A 23,440-nucleotide genomic window follows, 5' to 3' on the forward strand; every position below is an offset into this window, starting at 1 on the left:
GCTCAGTCTGTGGTTTTAGCTGGGCCTCTACTTTGACGATGCCACCTCCTCTTTCGAGTGTCTCACATGATATTTCGGCGGCATTGGTTAACGCTCGTTCTATGAGCAAACATGCTGCGGATATTTTTGAATTGTTGTCGGAGGGCTTTTTGGACATTTTGTTTGTGACTGAAACCTGGCTTAACAGCGCCAGTGCACCAGGATGTCGAGTTGGCCATTCCCAGAGGCTTCAAAATATGCAGGAAGGATCAAGCACTGGGAAGGGGGGGACTGGCAATTATTCTAAAAGAATCTTGGGTGCTTCACGTTGATCCCCCTGACGAGATAGGTGACGGGGAAGTCCTGAATTCCTCCCTGGTCCTCTCTCCCCATTTTACCCTTGGTGGAACTTTAATTTACCGGCCACCGGGACATTCCAGTCTTTTTCTTAAAGCTTTACTGGAGGTTATGGTGCCTAGGGCACTGAGGTTTCCGCGCTTTCTGCTGCTGGGTGACCTTAATATTCATGCTGAGGTAGTGGAGCTCCCTGAGTGTAAAGCATTGTTGGAATCTTTTAATCTGGCCCACCTCTCTCAATGGGTCTCTCTGCCAACGCACTCTGGTGGCCACACGCTTGATTTGATTGGTTCGAACTTTCCCGTTCGGGTGGAATCTCTTCAAACTCTCACGTGGTCGGATCATCGGCTGATCAGATTTGCTTGGTCGGCCCATAAAATTACCCCTACAGCGGTTAAAACCGCGTGCGCCCAGAAGATTAATTTGCACACTCTGTCTGCCTCCCTGAGAGGGAGGCGGCCTGTGTTGGGTAATGATTTGGCCAAGGCAGTGCTGACGTTCAACTCATGGGTTGCAGCAGGGGTGGCTTCTTCATCCAAAGGTAGTGACACTTGTAGAGCCCGTTCTTCCCCTTCTAAACCTTAGTTCTCTCCAGAGCTGCGCGCACTCAAACTGGCCTGTAAAAAACTGGAACGGTCCTGGCGTCAAGCATACTGCCCCCTGGCCAAGGCGGCTCTGCGTGGAGCACAGAGGAATTATTATGCCTGCATTAAAACAGCAAAGTGTGAGTACTTTGCCAACAGGATCGTTAAGGCTAACAACAACAGCCGTGAGATCTTTGCTATTGTCAAAAGCTTTCTCTCCCCCTGCGCTGAGCAACTGGCAGTGCCCCCCTCGGTTGCTTGGTGTGAGAGTCTCTCTTCGTTTTTTGAGCAAAAAATAGCTGTTATCCAGTTTAGTCTTAGGTCCATCAGCACTATGGACACCATTCTCGACTCATCCCCTCTTTTAAGGGCGTCCTCCCCTAGGTTGGCGGAGTTTTTCCACCGTCAGCAGACAACACCTTGGCAGAGGTTAAATCCTTGAAATCAGGGTCACCGTCTGACCCCTGCCCTGCATGGGTGCTCGCCGGCATGGCTGAGGTGGTGGGACAGGAAATCTCGCATATCATTAGCCTTTCATTCAAGTCGGCCACTGTGCCTTGTGAATGGAAACTCGCTAAGCTGCTGCCTTTGCTTAAAAAAGCCGGTGCTGATCCAGCAGTGCTTGCTAATTATCGGCTGATTTCATTACTCCCTGCTATGGCTAAAATTGGTGAAAAAATGCAGTTCCGGCAACTGAACGCGTTTGTGGAATCTTCGGGGGCTCTCCACCCGGCCCAATTGGGGTTCCGTGCCGCCCCGAGCATGGAGTCTGCATTGGTGGAAATCTCCGAAGCTATTAGGGAGTGTCTGGACAATGGCGGTAGAGCGGCTCTAATTTTATTGGACCTCTCTGCCGCGTTCGATACTGTGCCACACCAGCACCTTCTCTCTCGGTTAGCAGATATTGGGGTTACGGGCTTAGCCTTGGACTGGCTGGGTTCTTTTCTTTCGACCAGATCCCAGCAGGTCTGGCTTCCCCCGTTTTCATCTACTGCTAAGCCCCTTTCGACGGGGGTCCCACAGGGCTCCACGTTGAGCCCTTTGCTTTTTAATGTTTATCTGACCCCCTTGATAAAGATGGCCGAACAACTGGGGGCCAAAATCATAGCCTATGCTGATGACACGCAGCTGCTATTTACCTGGCCCGGCGCTGTCCTGGACACGGAGAGGATTCAGTCCTGTTTATCCTCGGTTTTTAACTGGCTTGCGGCCGCACAACTGAAATGCAATGAGGACAAAACGGAAATTCTCTTGTACAGTCTTTTTCCCCGTAGCTTCAGAGAATCACTTTGGCCGCCTGGTTTTCCGTTAACCTGTTCAGTTAATATCCCGCTAAGAATTTGGGGGACTGGTTTGGAGAAGACCTCCGATTCGAGGCACACATTAAGAAACTGACAGGGGCTGCTTCGGCACATTTAAGGCACTACGGAAGTTTTTTCCTTATCTTCCTTTTACAGCAAGAGAGTCCGTAGTGAGAGCATTAATTCTCTTGCGCCTAGACTATGCCAACGTCTTGCTGAGTGGTTCCCCGGCCTTTCTGGTGGGGTGTGTCCAGGTAATCCAAAATGCCACCGCCAGACTCTTATGCAACATTTCTAGCCGTGTGAGTGTAAAGATCCATTTGCAGAGATTGTACTGGTTGCCAGTACAGCAATAGATCATTTTCAAAATTCTCACACTGGCTCACAAAGCTATAAATGGACAAGGTCCGGCTTACTTGAGGAAACCATTTAGTCGCTACTCTCCCAACAGACCTTTGCGCTCTGCCGCCCAACATCTGCTGCAGGTCCCACGTTTTCGGCGCTCCCGGCTGGGGGGGCAGTCGATTGCGGGCAGAGCAGCGTCTGCCTGGAATGATCTCCCTTTGTTCTTGCGAGCGCCCCTGAACTTTGGTCCCTTTAAAAAAGCTCTCAAAACCCATTTGTTCAAGATGGCCTTTTAGCTGTTCCCCGCGCTTTTGCTCTGTTTTTCTTTTTTTTTTTTTCCTTTTGGTTTTTCCTTTCTTTTCATTCCGCGCCAGGATACTCCGATAGTAATTGAGCGCGTAATAAAACAGCATATAACATAACATAACAAAACAAACAACACCCTCAAGTGTTGTGGGAGGAAGTATATTGAATGGCAGAGTTCGCAGACTTCCACTGTGTGGAACTCCGCAAAGTGCAAAAGAAACTCAGCTGCGCTAGACAGAGTTCCGTGAGCAGTGGAGTGCGTTAGATAAATGCAGTTCACAGTGATTTTCAGTGCCAAGTGCTTGTCTGCACTGTACAATCATAGCAAACGGCACCATGCACAGCACAAGGGGGCGCTGCTTCCTTTCTGCTGCTCAAGTAGATTTTTACTCAAGCGGCAGCTTTCTCAAAGCAAACGGATGGTTTCTCAACACGAGCGGTTGCGAGCATATGCGGCCACTCGCAATGAGAAATCTGACCACCCGCGTTGAGAAATCTCGCCCGGAGGTTGATTTTCCAAGCTCGCCAACTTGATGTTGACGATCGCAAACAAGTAAAAATCTTGCTGGGAGGTGGATTTTCCTCGCTTGCGATCACCAACTTGACGTTGACTAACGTGAGCGAGTTTTTGAAACTCCGGGTGGTGCGCATAACGCGGAGTGCAAAAAATACTGCGAACTCTGCGAGCGGAGTGGAGTTCACCGCCCAGACTTAGTTGACAGTGCACCCCAGCGAGTGCAGGAGGTGCACCTTAGTCTGGAGCCAACAGCCAATCATCGAGATAGGAGAAGAATGGCACCCGTGATCTCCGCAGATGAGCTGCAACCACCTCCATCACCTTGGTTTACACCCGAGGGGAGCTGGAAAGGCCAAAGGGGAGGAAGGTGAACTGAAAGTGCTTGTGACCTACCATGAACCCCAGGTAATGTCTGTGGGCAGGCCGGATGGGTATGTGGCAGTAGGTATCTTGTAAGTCCAATGATCCCACCTGTCTCCTGGTTCCAGGGCAGACTGGACTTGAGTGAGCATGAGCATTTAAAATGTTTCCTTTTTAAGGAAGGCCTTCATCCTTCATGGACACCAGAAAATAGCAGGAATAACAATCACGACCTACCTCTAATGTGGGCACCCTGTCTTTGGCTACATTGGCCAAGAGAGCTGCCATTTCTTGGCAGAGTAAGGAGATATGGTCCAACATCAGCCTGTTGCAAGTGGGTGGCATGGATGGAAGGGTAGTCATGAAGGAAAGTTAGTTTCCTCTTTCAACAATTTGGGGAATCCAGCAGTCTGATTTTATCGGCCTCCAGTAATGTAGGTGAGGACCTTGCTTCCTCCCACTGGGTGCCCATAATGGTCGGACGGAACACTAAAGAGGCTCTGTGGCTGCAGATGCTGAAAGAATGAGGGAATGGCTTGCCCTCTGAATACTGGACCCATGGGGTCTGTGGGTACTGCATCCTTGGCCACACAGGGGCTGGGAAGCGTGCCTGCCGTGGTGGCTCAGTGGGTAGAGATGGAGCTGGAAGCCCCTGCTGTGGCAACAAAAGGAATGAAAGGCAAACTGGGGTTGGTGACTTCAATCAATCAATCAGTGACATTTATAAAGCGCGCTACATACCCGTAGGGTCTCAAGGCGCTGGGGGGGGGGGGGTGCCGCTACTGCTCGAACAGCCAGGTCTTCAGCTTCTTCCTGAAGGAGAGGTGGTCTTGGGTCAGGCGCAGGTCGGCCGGGAGGGAGTTCCAGGTCTTGGCGGCCAGGTAGGAGAAGGACCTTCCTCCTGTAGTCGCTCTTCGGATGCGGGGGACGGCGGCGAGGGCGTGGTTGGCTGATCGGAGGTGGCGTTTGGGAGCGTAGAAGTTGACTCGGCTGTTGAGGTAGCTCGGGCCTTGGTCGTGTAGGGCTTTGTGTGCGTGGGTGAGGAGGCGGAAGGTGATTCTCTTGTTGACGGGGAGCCAGTGAAGGTCTCTCAGATGTCCGGAGATGTGGCTGGATCGTGGGATGTCGAGGATGAGTCTGGCTGAGGCGTTTTGGATCCGCTGGAGTCTCTTCTGGAGCTTGACGGTGGTCCCGGCGTAGAGGGCGTTGCCGTAGTCCAGTCGGCTGGTGACGAGGGCCTGGGTGACGGTCTTCCTGGTCTCTGTGGGGATCCACCAGAAGATCTTCCGTAGCATGCGTAGGATGTTGAAGCACGCCGAGGAGACGCTGTTGACTTGCCTGGTCATGGCGAGGGAGGAGTCCAGGATGAAGCCCAGGTTTCGTGCATGGTCTGTCGGTTTGGGTGCGGTGCCCAGGGCGGGAGGCCACCAGGAGTCGTCCCAGGCGGAGGGTGAGGAGCCCAGGATGAGGACCTCCGTCTTGTCCGAGTTCAGTTTCAGGCGGCTGGTCGTCATCCACTCGGCTACCTCTTTCATCCCTTCGTGCAGGTTGGCTCTGGCGGCGGCGGGGTCGTTGGTCAGGGAGAGGATCAGCTGGGTGTCGTCGGCGTAGGAGATTATGCTGAGGTGGTGTTTGCGTACGATGGCCGCGAGGGGGCTCATGTAGACGTTGAAGAGGGTGGGGCTCAGGGATGATCCTTGGGGGACGCCGCAGATGACTTCGGAGGCCTCTGACTTGTACGGTGGTAGGCGGACTCTCTGTGTTCTTCCGTCGAGGAAGGAGATGATCCATTCCAGCGCCTTGTCCTGGATTCCGATGTTGCTGAGGCGCCGTACTAGAGTGCGGTGGCAGACCGTGTCGAATGCCGCGGAGAGGTCTAGGAGGATGAGGGCCGCTGTTTCTCCATTGTCCATCAGGGCTCGGATGTCATCGGTGGCGGCGATGAGGGCGGTCTCGGTGCTGTGTTTGGCTCGGAATCCGGACTGTGAGGGGTCGAGGGATCCGTTCGTCTCGAGGAAGGCGGCCATCTGCTTGTTGACGGTCTTCTCGATGACTTTGGCTGGAAACGGGAGAAGCGAGATGGGGCGGTAATTCTTGAGGTCGGTGGGGTCCGCTGTTGGTTTCTTGAGAAGAGCGCTGAGCTCGGCGTGTTTCCAGCTTTCAGGGAAGATGGCGGAGTCGAAGGAGGTGTTGATGATGTCTCGCAGGTGGGGTGCGATGACAGCGTCGGCTTTGTTGAAGACGTGGTGAGGGCAGGGGTCGGTCGGTGATCCGGAGTGGATGGAGTTCATCGTGCGGATGGTGTCTTCGGTGCTGATCGGGGTCCAGGCGTGGAGGGTGGTGGTGGGGGGGGGTGGCTGGTCGGTCGTGGTGTGCGTTGGTTGGTTGTTGAAACTGCTGTGTATGTCCGTGATCTTGTTGTGGAAGTATGAGGCGAGGGAGTTGCAGAGGTCTTGCGATGGGGTGATGTCGTTGTTTCCTGCGCTGGGGTTGGAAAGCTCTTTCACGATGTTGAAGAGTTCCTTGCAGTTGTGTGCGTTGTTGTCCAACCGGTCCTTGAATGCTGTTTTCTTGGCGGCGCGGATCAGCTGGTGGTGTTTCCGGGTGGCAAGTTTGTAGGAGGTCCTGTTGTCCGGTGTCGGTTCCCTTTTCCAGACTTTCTCGAGGGCTCGGCAGTTCTTCTTGGAGCTCTTGAGTTCGTCGGTGAACCATGGGGCCTTCTTGCTGCCGGGTCTGCTAGGCGGGGTCCTCAGCGGGGCGAGTTCGTCCGCGCAGTTGCTGATCCACTTCGTGAGGTAGTCGGCGGCCTGGCTGGGGTTCGCTGAGCTGGCAGGAGGGTGTTGGCTCAGGGAGGTGGCGAGCTGGTCTGCTGTGATCTTGTTCCAGCTTCTGCGGGCGGTCTGTTGCTGGTGTTGGTGGGTCGTCGTTCTCTTGAAGGTGAAGTGGACGCAGCTGTGGTCCGTCCATTGAAGCTCTGTGGCGTGGCTGAAGTCGATGTCTGTGCTGGATGAGAAGACGGCGTCGAGTGTGTGTCCGGCGAGGTGGGTGGGGGTGGACACCAGTTGCTTGAGTCCCAGGTTGGCGAGGTTGTCGAGCAGGGTGCTGGTGTGGTGGTGACTTGGTCGTATCACTGCTGTCCTTTTCACTGAAGAGATGGGAGCCATCAAAGAGCATGTCCATTAGCGAGCCCTGGACATCCCCTGAAAAGCCAGTGGTTTTCAACCAGGCATGGCACCCAAGGACCACCAATGAGGAACCTGCTCTGTCCAGTTAGTTGGTCATATCCTGCCAACAGCATTCAGCGAACTTAGCGGCATCCCTTCCATAAGCAATAGTTTAGGAGAGTATGGCTTGGGCCTCCTCTGAGACCATAGGCAGCACCTGCGCAGCCGAGTCCAAGAGAAAGTTGGAGTATTGGCCCAAAAGACACCCGATATTTACCGACTGAAGGCCGGTGGATGAAAAGATTTTCTTGCCTAAAGTATCCAGCCTCATTCCCTGTCTAATGAAGTGGTGGGGAATGTGCCAGGATTTAATTTGGACGTGGAGGCTTGAACCACCAAGCTCTCCAGGATGGAGGGTTGGGTGAAGAAAGTTGGGGGCCCCTGGGGCAGGCGATGGCGGCAGGCAATGAATTTTCCTATTCACAGGAGCCTCTCTGCAGGTCTTGGGCCAGGCTCCGGTAAGATGTCTGTGTGGGCTTCATTAAAAGGGAGAAGCAGTTCTGAAGGGGTTACTCCTGCCTGAAGGACCTTCGTAAAGACATTCATTTTGACAGCCAAGGAGGGAAGCTGAAGGTCCAGAACCTCAGCTGACCCTCCTAACCATCATTGCAAATGAGGCTCCCTCCTCTATAGTCATGGTAGGGGGAGATACCAAGCCAGTATCTGTGAAGGTGTCCTGTCCACTGGCATCCGCCAAATCCTCACACCAGTTGTCCTCTTTGGGGTCTAGGGGCTGGTATTCATAACGGTCCAGTGGACCCTCCCAATCTTCCTCAAGTCCTAGCCCATTGGATTAGGGCTCAGACTTCTGCCTCAAAGGAATGCCTCCAGTCATCGCTGGGCCTAACCGGCTCCGTGGTGGAGTCAGGGATAAGAATGGGGGTAATGCTGTCTGGACATTGGCAGTGGGATTGGCACCAGGGAAGGTCAAGGCGGCTAAACCAGCGTTGGTCCCATCTGTCCATAGATCCAAGGGGCCCAATAAGTGCGGGAAGGAAACCTACAAGCAGAAAACCCCTAGGGGCCCCTCCCATTCCCGCTGGGCCCGAGAGTCACATGTGTAGGGATGAGCCATCAAAATATGAAGTGCATGACCTCATAAAACGTGGGTGGGTATCGCTGCGAATACAGGAAGCTTGGGGAGGTGTGGTGACAGCAGAGCTAGTCAATGAAAGCCAACGTTCCCTCATCTCGTCAGATGACTTCATTGAATGGGGTGAAATCGAAGACCTCTTTGACTTCTTGTTCTTCTTCTTTTTGTGGAAGTGTCCGGACAACTTAGACTGCATTGATGAACACTGGCTCAGCGACCGATCCAGGGACCTTCCTCTAGACCGGGATCAAGACCATCGCAGCATTGCACGTTGAGCGGCAATGAGCTTGAGGGATCTCTCTCTCAAGGTGTTGGGGTGCAAGGCGTGACAATCAACGCAGGTCTTGGGTCATCGTAGCACTCAAGACACCAGGGGCAGATGAGGTGTGGGTCCATCACCATCATTTGTTGTTGACAGGCGCATAGGGCTTAAAACCAGCCTTTTTGGTAGACATCCCTGGCAAACCAGGATAAAATGTCTAAAAAAAATATTCGACAAAAGGTCAGTCAAAAAGTGACTGGGGGTTAGCTCATCTCTGGATCTCTGCTGACTGGTGTGAAAGAAAGGACCTGACATTAGTGCGCTTGGATGGCCACCTATAGGTACCGTGCACATCACTTCTGGTGCAGACGATGCCAGGCGGAGGCAAACAACGCCATCCAACAGGGTACTGCTCACAAAAAATGTCCAGATCCAGTCTGATGCTTAGGATATTTCTAAGGTTACTGATCTGCAGCTAGAAGACTCTATCAGATACAATCTTAGACTGGAGGCAGGTTCAGGGTGGCCCAGCCAACCCTGGACTAGAGAATAGTCATCCAATCACAAGTGTTCATACATTTTCACTATATTGGGATTTGCTAAAGCCACTCTGATTGCTTTGAGCACAGGATGCCACACCTCTTGTAACTGTAATGTTATGCCTAGTTGTCCTTCGGATAAATTAAACATTATGACTTCTTGTCTTTAATGAAAATCCACGTGGCTTGGGCGTTGTGTGATATAAATTCCCCAATCTGGTAATGCATGTTTCAAAAGTGTGTTCTTAAATTATAGATCCTTTTTTCTTTCCTCATTAATTAATCTTTCGATGAGGTACTAACACCATTTAGACTTGGATATTTAGGGTCTTTTTAGAGTTTGGCAGATAGAGACCTTGTCTCAAAGGTGCAATGTCCCATCCTTCATATCACAAGAGCCATTGACTATAATGCATTTGTAATACTGTGGATAGGGTACCCACCACATTTGTGATGGAGTACCCTATCCACCAAACTCTAAAGAAGTCCCATAGTCCCATAGTCCTCAACTGCAAGAACCAAGTAGGGCTCAGGTACTTATAAAAGGAGCCTTCTCTGATCTAGACAGGCTTCGGTGTATTGTGGATGCCTGTACAAGGTGCTGGAAGACCATCTCACTCAGTTTGTATACCCTTTTACCCTAACAGTCAGACCAACATTTCATTGCATTCATGTATTCCACACTACAGCTTACTGTATGATTAGGGAACCATGGGTTGGTACACAAATGCACTCTTACATGCCCCCGACATACACACATGCTGCAGACCCAAACACAGGAGGAAAGTATTCCACACAACCAAATCTACACACCCACCCACCCACACACACGTAAATATATACACACACACACACACTACCATCTCATACCCTCGTTGACCCAGGTGGATGACTTTTAGACTAGAGCCATATCTACTCTTTATCCATTTGATTCCCTGGAGCTGGGGATCGATCAGCAGAGGCCATCGTTCACAATTCGTAAGAATAGTGCCATTTTGTGTGGACATATTATCACTAGGCAGTCCTTCGTTGTTCCATTTAGCAATTGTTGCATCATCTGTTAGCATGGAGATTGGATCAAGACCTTCAGCCATTGGAATGGGAACCTAAAACATAAAAAAGGACAATAGCAAGTTCCATCAAAATAAAAATTACTTTGCATATACGAATTTATTTTGTACTCAATCGTTATCATCAGTTTATATAAATCATTAACAGTTCAACATGCAATAAGTTAAAAATAATATTCACAGTGACATTACCACAATAATTCCATACCATTTTTTGCAATCATTCTAAAATAATAACTGCTTCGTGTATCTGTATTTACTTCATTACAGTATGCAAGTGCTTAGTCAATGAACTTGCTTCCAATTGTACAATTGCTTCAATTTCCAGGTTCATCGTAGCCTGCAGGTGTGCGTGTATCTAGCCATCCTGGTCCCTTACCCCAGGCTGCTTATAAGGACTCCTGTCGCCACATATCTCAGTTAGCCAAACCAGTAAAATCAAAAGACTGGAAATATTGCATAATAACCTTTTACATCAATAAAGAGTAAAGTCCACAAAATATGCAGCAGACCCCTAGATGAACAGCCACCTGATGATATAGATCACTTTCCTTATAATTCAAGTGAAGAGTATATGAAGCAAACGGCAGCAAGCACTTTAGGATAAACCATCTATTGGTCATTTACTCGCATTTTTCGAGAATCAAATCCTTAGTTTGTGTACTACTTCTTGCAAAGCTATTGTAGGCATTCTTATATATACAAAGGCAATCCAATATACAAATGGCGTGTCTCATGTAACACAATAATTATTATTTCTCCTTGATGAGCGCAAATGATATGTTTGGCACTGACACAGACTGAGTTCTGCAGGTTTAAGACATGGCACTTCTAGATAGCAACAGAGGACCTCAGATCTCTTTAGATCCACTTGACAGTATGTGAAGTGGGCACACTAGATGTGAAAAAGCATGTTACTGGGAACCAGTTACTCCTCATCAGATCCACAGTAAAAGGGGATGGAAAATAACTGTATGAATGAGAGATGAATAAGCTCATGTGAACACACGGCGCTCCTGCTGGAGCAATAATGCCAGTTATGGGACCTTCCCTCTCCTTCTCTCTCCCCCCTCTCCCACTCAACAGTGTTCTTATCTCCCTCTGATTCAAGGACCTCATGGTTCATTAGTCTTCAGATACATGTAAAATCCAAAGGATGAAACGGGCACTATTCGCACGTAGAGAGCTGTTGTTAACATTTTCTTATGTTGAAGTTATGCTATATATATATATATATTACGCCTCAACATTTGATACCACCTGTTTATATAAGCTAAATATATAATTTATTTTATGAAATGATGAGGCATTCTCGGCTGGCCGAATGGCAGCTTTACATGCTTGTTTGAAATACAATAAAACTGAACATTTCGAAAAAAACTCTTCTAGATGGACCCTTAAAGTTTGGGAAGGTTGCATTTTCACTCTTGAAATCAGACTGCAAAGTAGAACAGGCAGTACCAGATGCAACATTGACTTATAATCATGCGTTTCAGTCTTCCCATCAGTGCAACATGTGTCCATTTCTTGAAGTCAAGCATGGCTTAATATGACAATGTATTGTCTGTCATTGGGCCACGATAATTATTACTTGTAACTGTCTTGATTTCATATTTTCCAATATGACTGCTATTCCCAGCGGTTGTCCATCCAAAAACTCATTATCTGAGTAATAACAACATGTATAGAACAGATGTTAGTTAGAGCTAGTTTGCTTACTAGATTGATAACTTACACATCCCACTGGGGTGACATCCAGGAGTAGTATATTGTCTGGAAAGAAAGGGCAGAAATGTGTTCACCAGCCAGCTAGGTGTAGAATCTGCCTACTTTCCCTACATTCCACCCCCACTAAACTAGTAGAAATTGTAGAGCAGAAGAGGAGTAGGCAGACATCAATGCCTGGCTTGATGTTTGTTGTATATGGGCTCAGTCAATTCACCAATTCCTGGGATCATTAAGTGTTACTAACTGTCTTTATGATGCTCACTGGTAATAAATACTGGCCATCAAGGGCACCCCATCCAGGTATCCTTGACATAAGTGTTACCTGGTCAGCCTTTGTAAATGCAATGGGGAACCCATATATGCACAATACAGGGAAATCCACTAGGCTGAAGAGCACACATTGCCATTTAAACTTGGGCTACTGCATTTAGTAGTGTGGACATTTCAACTCTAAATCTCAGCTGCTATCTATTTTGTCTCTCCACCCACTCTATAAATTGAGTTCTTAACATCTTTGTAGTAGCTTCGCTAAAAGGCGCAGAGTTGCTAGCAGTTATCAATTTGGTGGATGATCGCACTTTCCTTTTTTAGGTCTTGCCTAGGCAGAGCATGCACTCTTTCACCAAGATATGCTGTATCTACTGTGTGAGCTTACTGCCCGCCCATCACTTTTAATTTGTTGTTTGCGCCTCATTCGCAAAGGCTTGCTTCCGTTTGGTTAATGTTGGTTATATGTCTCTCCTTTTTGTTTGTCGACCTCTCCCGTGGAGCATGCCTCAGTTACTAGTAGGCTTGCTCTTTTGTGCATGTAGGTTTGTTGTGGCGTACAATTAAAAACATTTTTTTCAGGCAGTGTGTTTGAAGTGTCAGGTTTTTTCCTGTACGCGTTCAGGGCTAATAAACATTTGCCATTTTTTAATTTACATTTTTCAGATCGGCATGTCTCTGCATAATAGTTTTTTAGTAGGCACGGAGAGAGCCAGCTCCGAGACTCAAACCCGGTTCCACAGTTACAAAGTCGTCAGTTCTTTGCATTATGCCACACCCGCTCACTAAAACAATGAGCATTTTTTGGTGTTTTTGTCTCCTTGTGTTTCTCTGATAGCACCCACAGTGTGTTCAATCTCCTGGGGGGCCTGCTGAGGTAGGATTACGAACATCACTAGTTTAGAATGATTCCAGTCTCTGTCAGTTTTATCATTCGTAGTGAACATTTTGAAATGGAGTAATTTGTTTTCCTATAAAGACCTTTGCATATGGAGAAGTGACAACACAACTCCTGTTAATGGCGAAACATGTTCATCATTTTCTTGGTAATGTTGTGAGCTTCTGAATGCCATTAATATTATATTTTTAATTCTTTGATAAATGTATTCTTTTCCGCACGTGCCTTAATTGAAATTAAAAGGTTAAATTCAGCCAAAAACTGTGCCATCGCCCATGTTTTTTTTCTGGATTTGATCATTTTTGCAACATACAAAATAATTTGTGACTACTTCAAGATGGCCACTGTATTTATTTGGAAACAAGGGCCAGTGCTTTTTTCTTCCTCTATTTCTGTGGTGATATATTAGTTTAGTACTGGAAACCTTTAGTTTCCCAGTGCTCCACCAACCAGCTTTCGGGAGCTGGTTGCGTGGACGGTGATTGGCTACGGTGGTAGGATGTCACTCTGGCCAGTGGTTTGCTGGATGCAGTTGCCACTGTTGCTTGAAGGGAGCGTACAGGTTGAAAGAGGGTTAGTGGTTGACCAGGAAGACGAAACTGAATATTGTTCTGCAATGAAGAAGCTCATTTCATGTATGATAGTGGTGGCTGCTGCATTTGTGGCTGGTAAGTCGAAGAAGGATAGACCTGTGGGTTAGTAGTTCAGCTAGAGGCCACACCCACCTAGCACAACACATAGTCCTGGACATGGATGGAAGATGAGCATTTTCATTCAGTTATCCTGCACACGAAATGATAGGGCAAAATGAGTTTCCAATATACCCACAAATGCCAATTATCAGGAAACTAAAGTCTCACTGTCACAAGACATTATTGATCTAGGGTCATCAATGTCTTGTGACAGTGAGACTTTAGTTTCCTGATAATTGGTATTTCTGACAAATAAGATACACCTTATTCCACTCTGTGACTACAAGGGATGTTCATAATGTATTTTGTGTTTTTGTTTTCATTCTGAAATTCAATTTCTCTTTTATATTTGGAGCAATCCTACTTTTAGCTGTAAGTTATGGCCATTTGACTGCTTCATTTATCAACTAAAGTCTAAACAAAACTAAAGCCGGCCTAACCCAAAAGTAAAAGTGACAAAAGAGACATACTGAACTCAAGTCCTTCAATTATCAAGTCAATACTGTCACAAAGTCACAGAATTTAGGAACAGTCAGTGGCTGGTTTCAAACATGAATTTTAATGTCTCATTTAGAAACTGTTTCAGTTAAACTACTTCAGCATGACTGATATGTGATTGCGTGATAATTACTGTCCCACAATTGCCAACAGCTATTTTAGGATGGTAACATAAAAAGCACTGACAAAGCCATTAAGTTGACACTTCTTTAGATCTGGCACTAGTCCAGAACTTGTGATTTTACAAAAATAACACGGGCAATATATTTATTACTTAAAGGGGCTTCCGTATTTGGATAAAATATTGAGTTGTAAAAATTGGGAGACAGAATTATTGGGAAAACAATATTGTGATATAAAAATAACGTGATGCAGAAATATGTTGTCACGAATATGGTTTTTTTTCAGGTAAGTAATATTGTTGTTAAGAATATTGTTGTTGTTAATATCGTTTACAATGAATTAGGTATAAACCATATCATTATTTAATTATCCTAATGTGTTTTGGTTCAAATATGAATTTTATTTGTTATTAATGTTTGTATAATTGCTAATAATATTTCTTAAATTGATTTTTAAATGTTAATGAAATTAATAGTGTCATAGCATGTTACTAGGTTTGTAGGGGTATAGGGTGGGAAGCTAATTGAATGATAATTATTTAATAATTAATTATGAATTTATTATTACTAATTTAATTGATTATTAATTATGTAAATTGTCTAATAATTATATTTGTGTTATATTTTAGGTGTGGGCTGCTGGGCGTATAGTAGTATAGGGTGGGAAGCTAATTAAGTAATTAGGAATTAACTATTATTATTCATACATTATTAATTATTAAATGGATTATTAATTATCTAAATTGTGTAGTAATTATCTTTTGTTTTATTTCAGCTGCATGCTGCTGGGTTTATAGGGGTAAAGAGTGGTAAGTTAATTAAGTTATAATTGATTATTTAGTAATCATATACATTGTGTAATTGTTTTTTATTTTATATATGTGTTTGTGTGTGTATATCTTTCTATATATCTATCTATCTCAATAAATAAATTAATAAATAAATAAATATATATTACCCTATTATTTAGTGTGAATATAAAATCCCTAATATGGGCATTATTATTAAACCAACACACAGACACACACACATATATATATATATATATATATATATATATATATATATATATATATATATATATATATATATATATATATATATATATATATATATATATATATATATATATATATGATTGGTTAACTGGCTTATTAAGTGTATCCTAGTGAATACATATATTAACGATTAATGTTTAAATATTTAAATATATGTATCAGTGTTTCACTTTGTGTATAAATGGCTGCATGGGTTGGTGAGTAGCTACATATGTGTGTATATAGATTATTAGATGTTTTTTTAGTATCAGTATGAGTGTCTGTATGGTTTGGTGGGAGTGTTACTTAGCACATAGATGCATCAATGACTGACTCACTGTATGTTTTTTGAAGACGGCATATGTGCAGGACTGTATGGGTGGATGAAAGTGCATATGCGTGTGTTAGTGAGTGAATGACTGTCTCATTAGTGTCTTTATCAGTAAGTACATATGTTTTAATCTAGTGTATGTGAGTATTGATGTATATGAGTGAGTATATGTGAGAGTGAGAGATTGAAAGAGTTCATGTTTAAATAATTATGTGTTTCTATAAGTGATTGTTTAAGAGAGTAAATATATGTAAGTTTCCTTAGAAGTAAGGTGGTAGTGTGTGTTTAGCTGTATATGCAAATAAATGGATGTTCAATAGTTTATTTGCATGTGTGAGTATGTGTGTGAGTAACGTTTGGATGACTGTCGGTGTGTAACAGGATGTATAGGTGTATCACTACATATGATGAGTGTATATATGTATGAGTGACTATATAGAACTGTTGGTGAATGAGTGAATGTGTATATAGATGGTGGAATTATTGAATTGGTTGTTGTAACTAGTATGGGTATCTCCATTTTTAAAAATGTTTTAATTTATATTTTTCAATATGTGTTTTCATGGGTTACATTACAGTGAAAGGAGGTCTGTCACTCTGTCACAAGGATGATGTCATCAGTGATGTCATGAGTGATGTCACTGACCATGTCATGAGTGATGTAATGTGTGACGTCATCAGCAGTGCATTACACGCGCAAGTTATAGTGAGTCCAACTAACTATAACGTTGAATTTCAATGGTTTTATGTCAGTAAAATTTTCCAGCTAACTATAACTGATGTGAAACCTATGTTTTTTTAGTGAATTTAATAGGTTTTTTAAATGCTAATTCCTAACTATAACTGGTGTGAAACCTATGTTTTTTTCAGTGAATTTCATAGGTTTTTTAAATGCTAATTCCTAACTATTAGTCTCACTTTATAAGTAAGACTGTTAGCGCTCTAGTTGTTTAGAACACTCTGATACATTCTGTCATTGGGCTACAGTTCGGCTATATTTGAGCTACATTTTTGCTCTAACATATATAAAGCCCAATGTAGCACAATACATTTTTTTCCAAAGTTAATTTTCGTAAAAAGCACTTCAGAATAGGGCTACCTGTCCCTACAATTTCCCTTTTTTTTTGTGCGCTCCTGATGCGCGCTCCGGGGAGCGTCCCGAGAGCGCCAATATCGTGAACGAAAACATGATCGTGACGTATAGCGTAGCCGCGTCCGCGTGATACGCACGGCGTAAGCGCACCCGGAAGCACTCAAGCGAATACGATCGCGCAACGTAGGCGTCTGACACGCTTACGCGGCGCGCCTCTGGCCGCGCCCCGCGGCGCGTCGCGTAAGCGCGTCGGGTCATGTGACCAGAAAATAACACTTTTCATTGGTTCATAACAGTTTTGGTTTCATAATGATGAAGCCCATGGTCATGTGACCTGTAAATAACACTTTTCATTGGTTCAATAATTATTTTTTTCTAAATTTAGAGAAACCCACCCATTTCTCTCACTATTGATTTGCACTTGGAGAGAGCAAGAGGTGTTTTGTGAATTTTGAACTCATACTTTCCTGATCCACAGCAATGACTGCAAGGGAGTCCTCCAGCAGTGATTCAGATGGATTTGTGCAAGAGGACCCTCCTCACCAGAAAACAAAGAACCACTTCATCTGGAAATTTTATGACATCCCTGAAGGACAAAAAAAAGTTAATGCAAGTAAAGTAACTTGTAAAATATGTGGAAGTATTTTATCCAGAGGCAATCCTCTAAAAAAATACAGCTTTGGAAATGCCAATTTAATTAGGCATGTCAAAAGAAGACACCCCAACAATTACTCCAGGGAGAGTGTCAGGGAGCTGGCAGAGAAGGCACGAAGAGATGGCAGCAGCACCTCCACTGGTGGAGCAACACCTTCAGGTTCAACACGTGCAAGAATGGTCCCTAACGTCCAGCCGGTATTTGCAGGAATAAAATTTTTATGCAAGGACTGTGACGAACTACTCTGTTACGGGGAGCAGAGCGTTGAACTCATTGCAATAAAGAAACAGGAACACCAATGCTCTCCCCGTCCCTAAATTTTCTCATTTTTTTTGCTCCTGTTGAGCATTTTTTGAATCCCTGTTTTTGTTTTTGAAAAAAATCCCAAAAAAATATAAAATCGTTTCAAAAAGTATAAAAAAAATATAAAACAACAAAAACAAAAAAAAGTTCTTTTCAGAACTACCTCCAATTTATAAAAAAATGCTATTTTTTTTTTTAAAAAAAGTGTCATTCTTTTTCTCAATCGTACGCTCACCGGTGCGCGTACCAGGCACTCCCTCGGCGCAAATTTAAAAAAAAAAATTTTTTGGGCCCCGTACGGCTTTTTTATGACCCCCACATCAAACCTAGGGGGTCAGGGGGGGTGTACCCTGCCCCCTTTAGCTCATTTCCCCCTTTGATTTTTACCACCTCAATCCTAGCGAGGTACAAGATGGCGGCCGCTGCGGACTGTTTCGAATGTTTACAGACACCCGAGAGCCAATCAGCTTTCCGTACGCAAGTCGCGTGGCGCGCTTTGAGCGCTCCCCTGCGCGCGTACCGGGGCACGCCTATAGATATATATATTTTTTTTAACCTAAATTACTCAAAATCCACGGGAGCACATATCTCGAGACATAGCAAAGGCACATCGGGCTACCAGTCCCTACAATTTTGACAAATTAGGTGGAAATCCATTCAGCCGTTCGGGCTAAAAGTGACATCGACCGCCCTATGGAAATTAACATGGGGAAAACGCGTTTTGGGACCCCCCTTTTATCTCGGCCCCCGCTTGACGCATCCCCCCCAAACTTTCAGGGAAGGACCGGAGCTCCACGAGGCCATTTTGAGGAAATCTTCAGGCAGATTCGTGAACCGGCGCCAAAGTTATTCCAAATAGAATTTTGAGATTTAACATTGAAAAAAATCCTAACTATAACTACCTACTGGCGACCGCCAGTAGGTAATATATATATATATATATATATATATATATATATATATATATATATATACTACTATTATAAAGAGAGAACTTGCCCCTTTTGGCAAGGTAAACTCGAAAAGTACACCACCAATCCGAACAACAAAGACATCATTGATAACCGCAGGGCAAGCAGAAGGACATAGGCTATTTAAAAATAAAAAATATACATTGTTTTAAAAATGTTTAAATAAATAAAAGTAGTTCCTTGCAACTAGCGCCGGCCGCGACGTCTGCGTCATGACACCGGGAGCGCGGGGAGGAGTGGTGTGGAAGCAACAGGAAGAGCGGCGCTGGAGAATGCAGGAGGAGCAAGGCTGCCTACAACGCAGTAGGACTCCGGAGCAAGCTGGAGCTCAGGCAGCGCGTGATGCAGTCTCGCAGGAAGAAGGAAAGGTAAGTTCTTCGTCACCCCCCACCCCCCCTGTGGTATCCTGCTTTGGATGCCATGTGAGAAATAATTAGTAACGAAGGTGCAGGCGAAATCAAAGTTTAATATTCCTCCAGTAGGTGGCAGTAAGTATCCAATCATGCCGGTAGCAATGTTCCAAATCATAATTCACTGACTCAGTTGACGGTACTGCTTTTCTGAAATGTGTGACGCAAGGCAGTAAAACGGCCAGACAAAACATTCGCAGCACAGATGAACAGCAGGGCACACAGGCGGAACCTCGCACATTTCAAATGTAGGTGACAGTAACTGGAACACATCACAAGTGTGCAAGCGGGGAGGGAGTTGTACACACAGACATGAGAAAGTAATTGGCACACTTCACTTGTGTGCAAACAGGAACGATGGAACAAAACTGTTGTATACTGTCTCTAACACGAGATAGCACGAGGTATGACTCGTGTCATGCCTCTGCATCTTTTGAAGGTGTAAGTTAGATGTTGTTTAGAATGGGGTTTTCATAACTGCTTTGACTGGACTTAATCCAGACGTGTCTCATTAAACTTTTCCTTCAACAAGCTTCCTGTGACCCTGTGTCTTTCCTACAAAAACCAGGCAGCATCAGTCTCTGCGTTCATGAACTGTCACATCCTGGTTGTCAGGTATTTCACATAGGGACATGGTCTGAGCCGCTGTGCTGGTGTGTGAAGGACGACGAGGCTGAAAGATAACACACTCCACTCGGGGCAATGTAGGAGCGTTAGGGGGTCAGGGCGGGCGGGGGCCAAGGCGGGCGGTTGGCCCTAAAGCCTCATTACCCCCAGGCAACGCTGGGGCGGGCTGCTAGTATATATATATATATATATATATATATATATATATATATATATATATATATATATATATATATATATATATATATATACATATGGATTTTATATGTGCACTAAATTAATGGGGCATTTTAAATATGTAATGTACTTTCCTTACTGTTGCTTGGACTGGAGTTGTTACAGTAAATTTAACCCCTCTGAAGTCCAACACTTTCCCTACTGTTGCACAGACTGGAGTAGGAATAGTAAATCCTACCGTTCCAAAGTAGTAATTCCTACCCCTCCGAAGTCCAATGCTTTCCCCAGTCATGGCTGGCATTAATAATGTTGGGTGGGGGGGTCGCACCGAAGGGTTGCATGGGGGGTTCATAAATTTAAAAAACTTACCTGTCCGTGGGTCCCGCCTTTTCCTGCTCTCCTGCAATCCTGCCTCCAGCAGGAACAGGAAGCAGGCAGCCTCCCTCCTATCCCCTAAGCTAATCACAATGCTGCAATGGCAGCGTTGTGATTGGTCGTGACGCTGGCCAGCCAGGCACCCATGGAGAGGCCATTTTCTCCATGCAGCCTACATGGAAAAAAGGCAGAGTGCGCATGACTGGTTTGGTCAGCCTCAGAGGGCTGACCAAACAGTCAGGGCCCTCTGCAGTGGGCAAGTCACTACTCCTCTGCCCGAGAGCAGACCCGCCCATCTGCCCGCCCCCAACCAAATCTTTCTGCTTTCCCAGAGTGTGGGAAGCAGAAACTAAAATGGTAGTTTTACCATTTAATGTTTCGGCTTCTTACCCTGCGAGAAAGCAGTGGGACGACGCTCCTCTGCCCTAATGGAGGAGCCACCCCTGGTTTTCCCTACTGTTTCACAGACTGGAGTGGGAATAGTAAATCTTACCCCTCCGAAGTCCAACACTTTCCCTACTGTTGCACAGGCTGGCGTAGGAATAGTAAATTTAACGCCTCTGAATTCAGATGCTTTCATTACTGTTGCACAGACTGGAGTGGGAATAATAAATGTAATTTCTCCAAAGTTCAACGCTTTCCCTACTGTTGCACAGATTGGAGTGGGAATGGTAAATCTTGCCCTTTGGAAGTCCAACGCTTTCCTTACCGTTGCACAGACTGGAGTGAGAATAGTAATATATATATATATATATATATATATATATATATATATATATATATATATATATATATATATATATATATATATATATATATATATATATATATATATATATATATATATATATATATATATGTGTGTGTCACAACCAATGTCGGTAGTCCAGGGCTTTAGCTTCGCGGCGGTCCCTCCAAAAAACCTGATGTTTTTTGTAATATCCTGCACCAAACCTTCCAGATTCAGAAAGTAGTCGGGACACTCCGGGATGCTTCAAAATACTTCCATTTACATACACCCAGTGATAATGATAAACATAGGACTTTCACGGTTTCAAGCAGTCGGAGAATGCGGACGCCATCTTGTAATGACCAACGGCTTAAACTATTGATTAGAGTCGGATGCATTTACAATTCATTCATTTGAACAGTTGAATCTCAATGTTGGAAGTACGATGTACAAGCCTTACCGTGACCAAGCCTTATGGCGAAACGCGTCGGTTTGTGACCATCAGTTGCAAATATAGTTATTTTGAAGCACCCCGGAGTGTCCCGACTACTTTCTGAATCTGGAAGGTTTGGTGCAGGATATATATATATATATATATTTATATATATATATATATATATATATATATATATATATATATATATATATATATATACATATATATATATAAATTGTTTTATAAAGTGCAAACTAGACCACAGACATCGGGTATCAGAGTGCTTTACATGAGCCCCAGATTCGTTATAGATGGACATATTCATGTTTAACATTAAGTGATTTTCCCAGGCTCACAGGATGTTGAGCTGTCTTTGATGACTAGTGAAATCATCTAAGTGTTACCCAGCAACAGGAACCAGGTGAACACTTACATAGGCCATAACACTTACCCCCTCCAATTCCAATACTTTCCCTACTGTTGACCTGTTTGGAGTGGGAATAGTACATTCAACTTCTCTGAAAGCCTACACTTTCCCTACCGATGTATAAACTGCAGGAGCAATAGTATATCTATTATTCCCTGACTCCAATACTTTTTCTAATATAGTTGAAATATATCTGCTATTGTTATTAGTTTATTATTTGGTTCTCTCTCTCTCTCTCTCTCTCTCTCTCTCTCTCTCTCTCTCTCTCTCTCTCTCTCTATATATATATATATATATATATATATATATATATATATATATATGTATATAGGATCAAGACACAGGTGGTGACGGAATAACACTTTCCTGGCTACACTGCTAGGATGTATGGAGCGGTGCCAAGTGAAGGGGACATCTCGGGATGTTTGGGACTCCGCTATTAAGCAGGGAATCCACACTGAACTACACATCCCAACATGCAGTCTGCCAGGCGCTACAAGCACAATCACCTGCAGAGGGGAGGTGGAGCCGTGAGACCGCCCTAGAGGGAGGGGTCCCCCCACTGAGGTGAAGGACTATCCTAAAAGGAGTGGTCAGCGATCCAAAGCCCACACGAAATTGCCAGCAGCCTGTGACATCGGCACTGAAGACGGCCAAGACGGCCAGAAACGCGTCTGCCCACACAACTAAAGCGCATCACGGACTGCAAGGGAAAGTGCTGTAGGTTTCAATAAAATTCCTACCTGTTCTGAATCTGGAGCTGTGTCCCGCTTACTTTCGACGGAGGGTGAGCATTGGATGTTATATATATATATATATAGCCACACGTTTTCTGCATCCATACGGTATCAGAAAAAAGAAAGGCCGGCACACTGGTATCCGTTTTCCAAAATTTAATTACCAGAACCCCCCTTCACCCCTCGCAGACGCGTTTCGCCTTTGCAGGCTTCGTCAGTGCAACGTTAGTGACAGAATCAAAACCACCATTTAAAGTCATTGGTCAATTGCATTTACAATCGAATAGAAAAAGGACAATTTTTCTCAAAATGTAGTGGGCGCCATCTTGTAACGTGCAAATACCACAAATACCATGACTTATCCAAGGTGATAACGTGAAAGTGCTTAGTGCTCATTTAAAAACAATTAACGTTGTTATTCATTTCATGTATCATTTACATATTCACAGTGAAAAATATAATAAACAGAAATAAAGCATTTACATTAGCTCAAATTTCGTTCATTATTTTGAGTTCATTATTTAGCCCTGAATGGGCAAACTTAACGTAGTGCAAGACAGAGAAAAGGCATGAAAATCAAAAACATACTGATTGGGAAAGTAGAAATGTTCTTTTGTTCAGTTCCTTAGTCTACTATGTTTACCCAATATTTCAGCTATTTACAAGTGTACCCAAAGTTATTCGTTGTTATTTAACCCCCAAGGGGTAATGGTTTTGAGGCCAAAGATGTGCTTGGATTCTAAAATCCTAAGAGACTTGTCTCTGTCTCCTCCTCGTTCCAATTTGGGGGCCTGATCTATACAGTAAAAACTTAGTTTCTCCCACTTGCTTTGATGTTCTTGTGCAAAGTGGCGGGCTACTGGGTATGATTTATCATTATTGGTAATAGCCCGCATATGTTCGAGAACTCTAAGTTTCACCGGTTTTATTGTACTGCCGATGTATCGCAGCTTACATGGACAGGTGAGACAATATAATGTATACTCCGA

The 23,440-nt window shown here is 44.6% G+C and overlaps 1 protein-coding gene across 1 annotated transcript in view; it reads right to left on the reverse strand.

Annotated features, from left to right (window-relative positions):
• The window catches only part of LOC147731161 (dynein axonemal heavy chain 11-like), a 1,538,124-nt gene that overhangs the window by 559,470 nt on the left and 955,214 nt on the right, over positions 1-23,440 (reverse strand). The window contains exon 29 of the mRNA XM_086956147.1: positions 9,738-9,973. Coding sequence (XP_086812273.1) covers positions 9,738-9,973 — 236 coding nt within the window. The remainder of the gene's footprint in view (positions 1-9,737; positions 9,974-23,440) is intronic.

The sequence above is a fragment of the Lissotriton vulgaris genome, chromosome 2_1, assembly GCF_964263255.1.
Source record: "Lissotriton vulgaris chromosome 2_1, aLisVul1.2, whole genome shotgun sequence".
NCBI lineage: Eukaryota > Metazoa > Chordata > Amphibia > Caudata > Salamandridae > Lissotriton > Lissotriton vulgaris.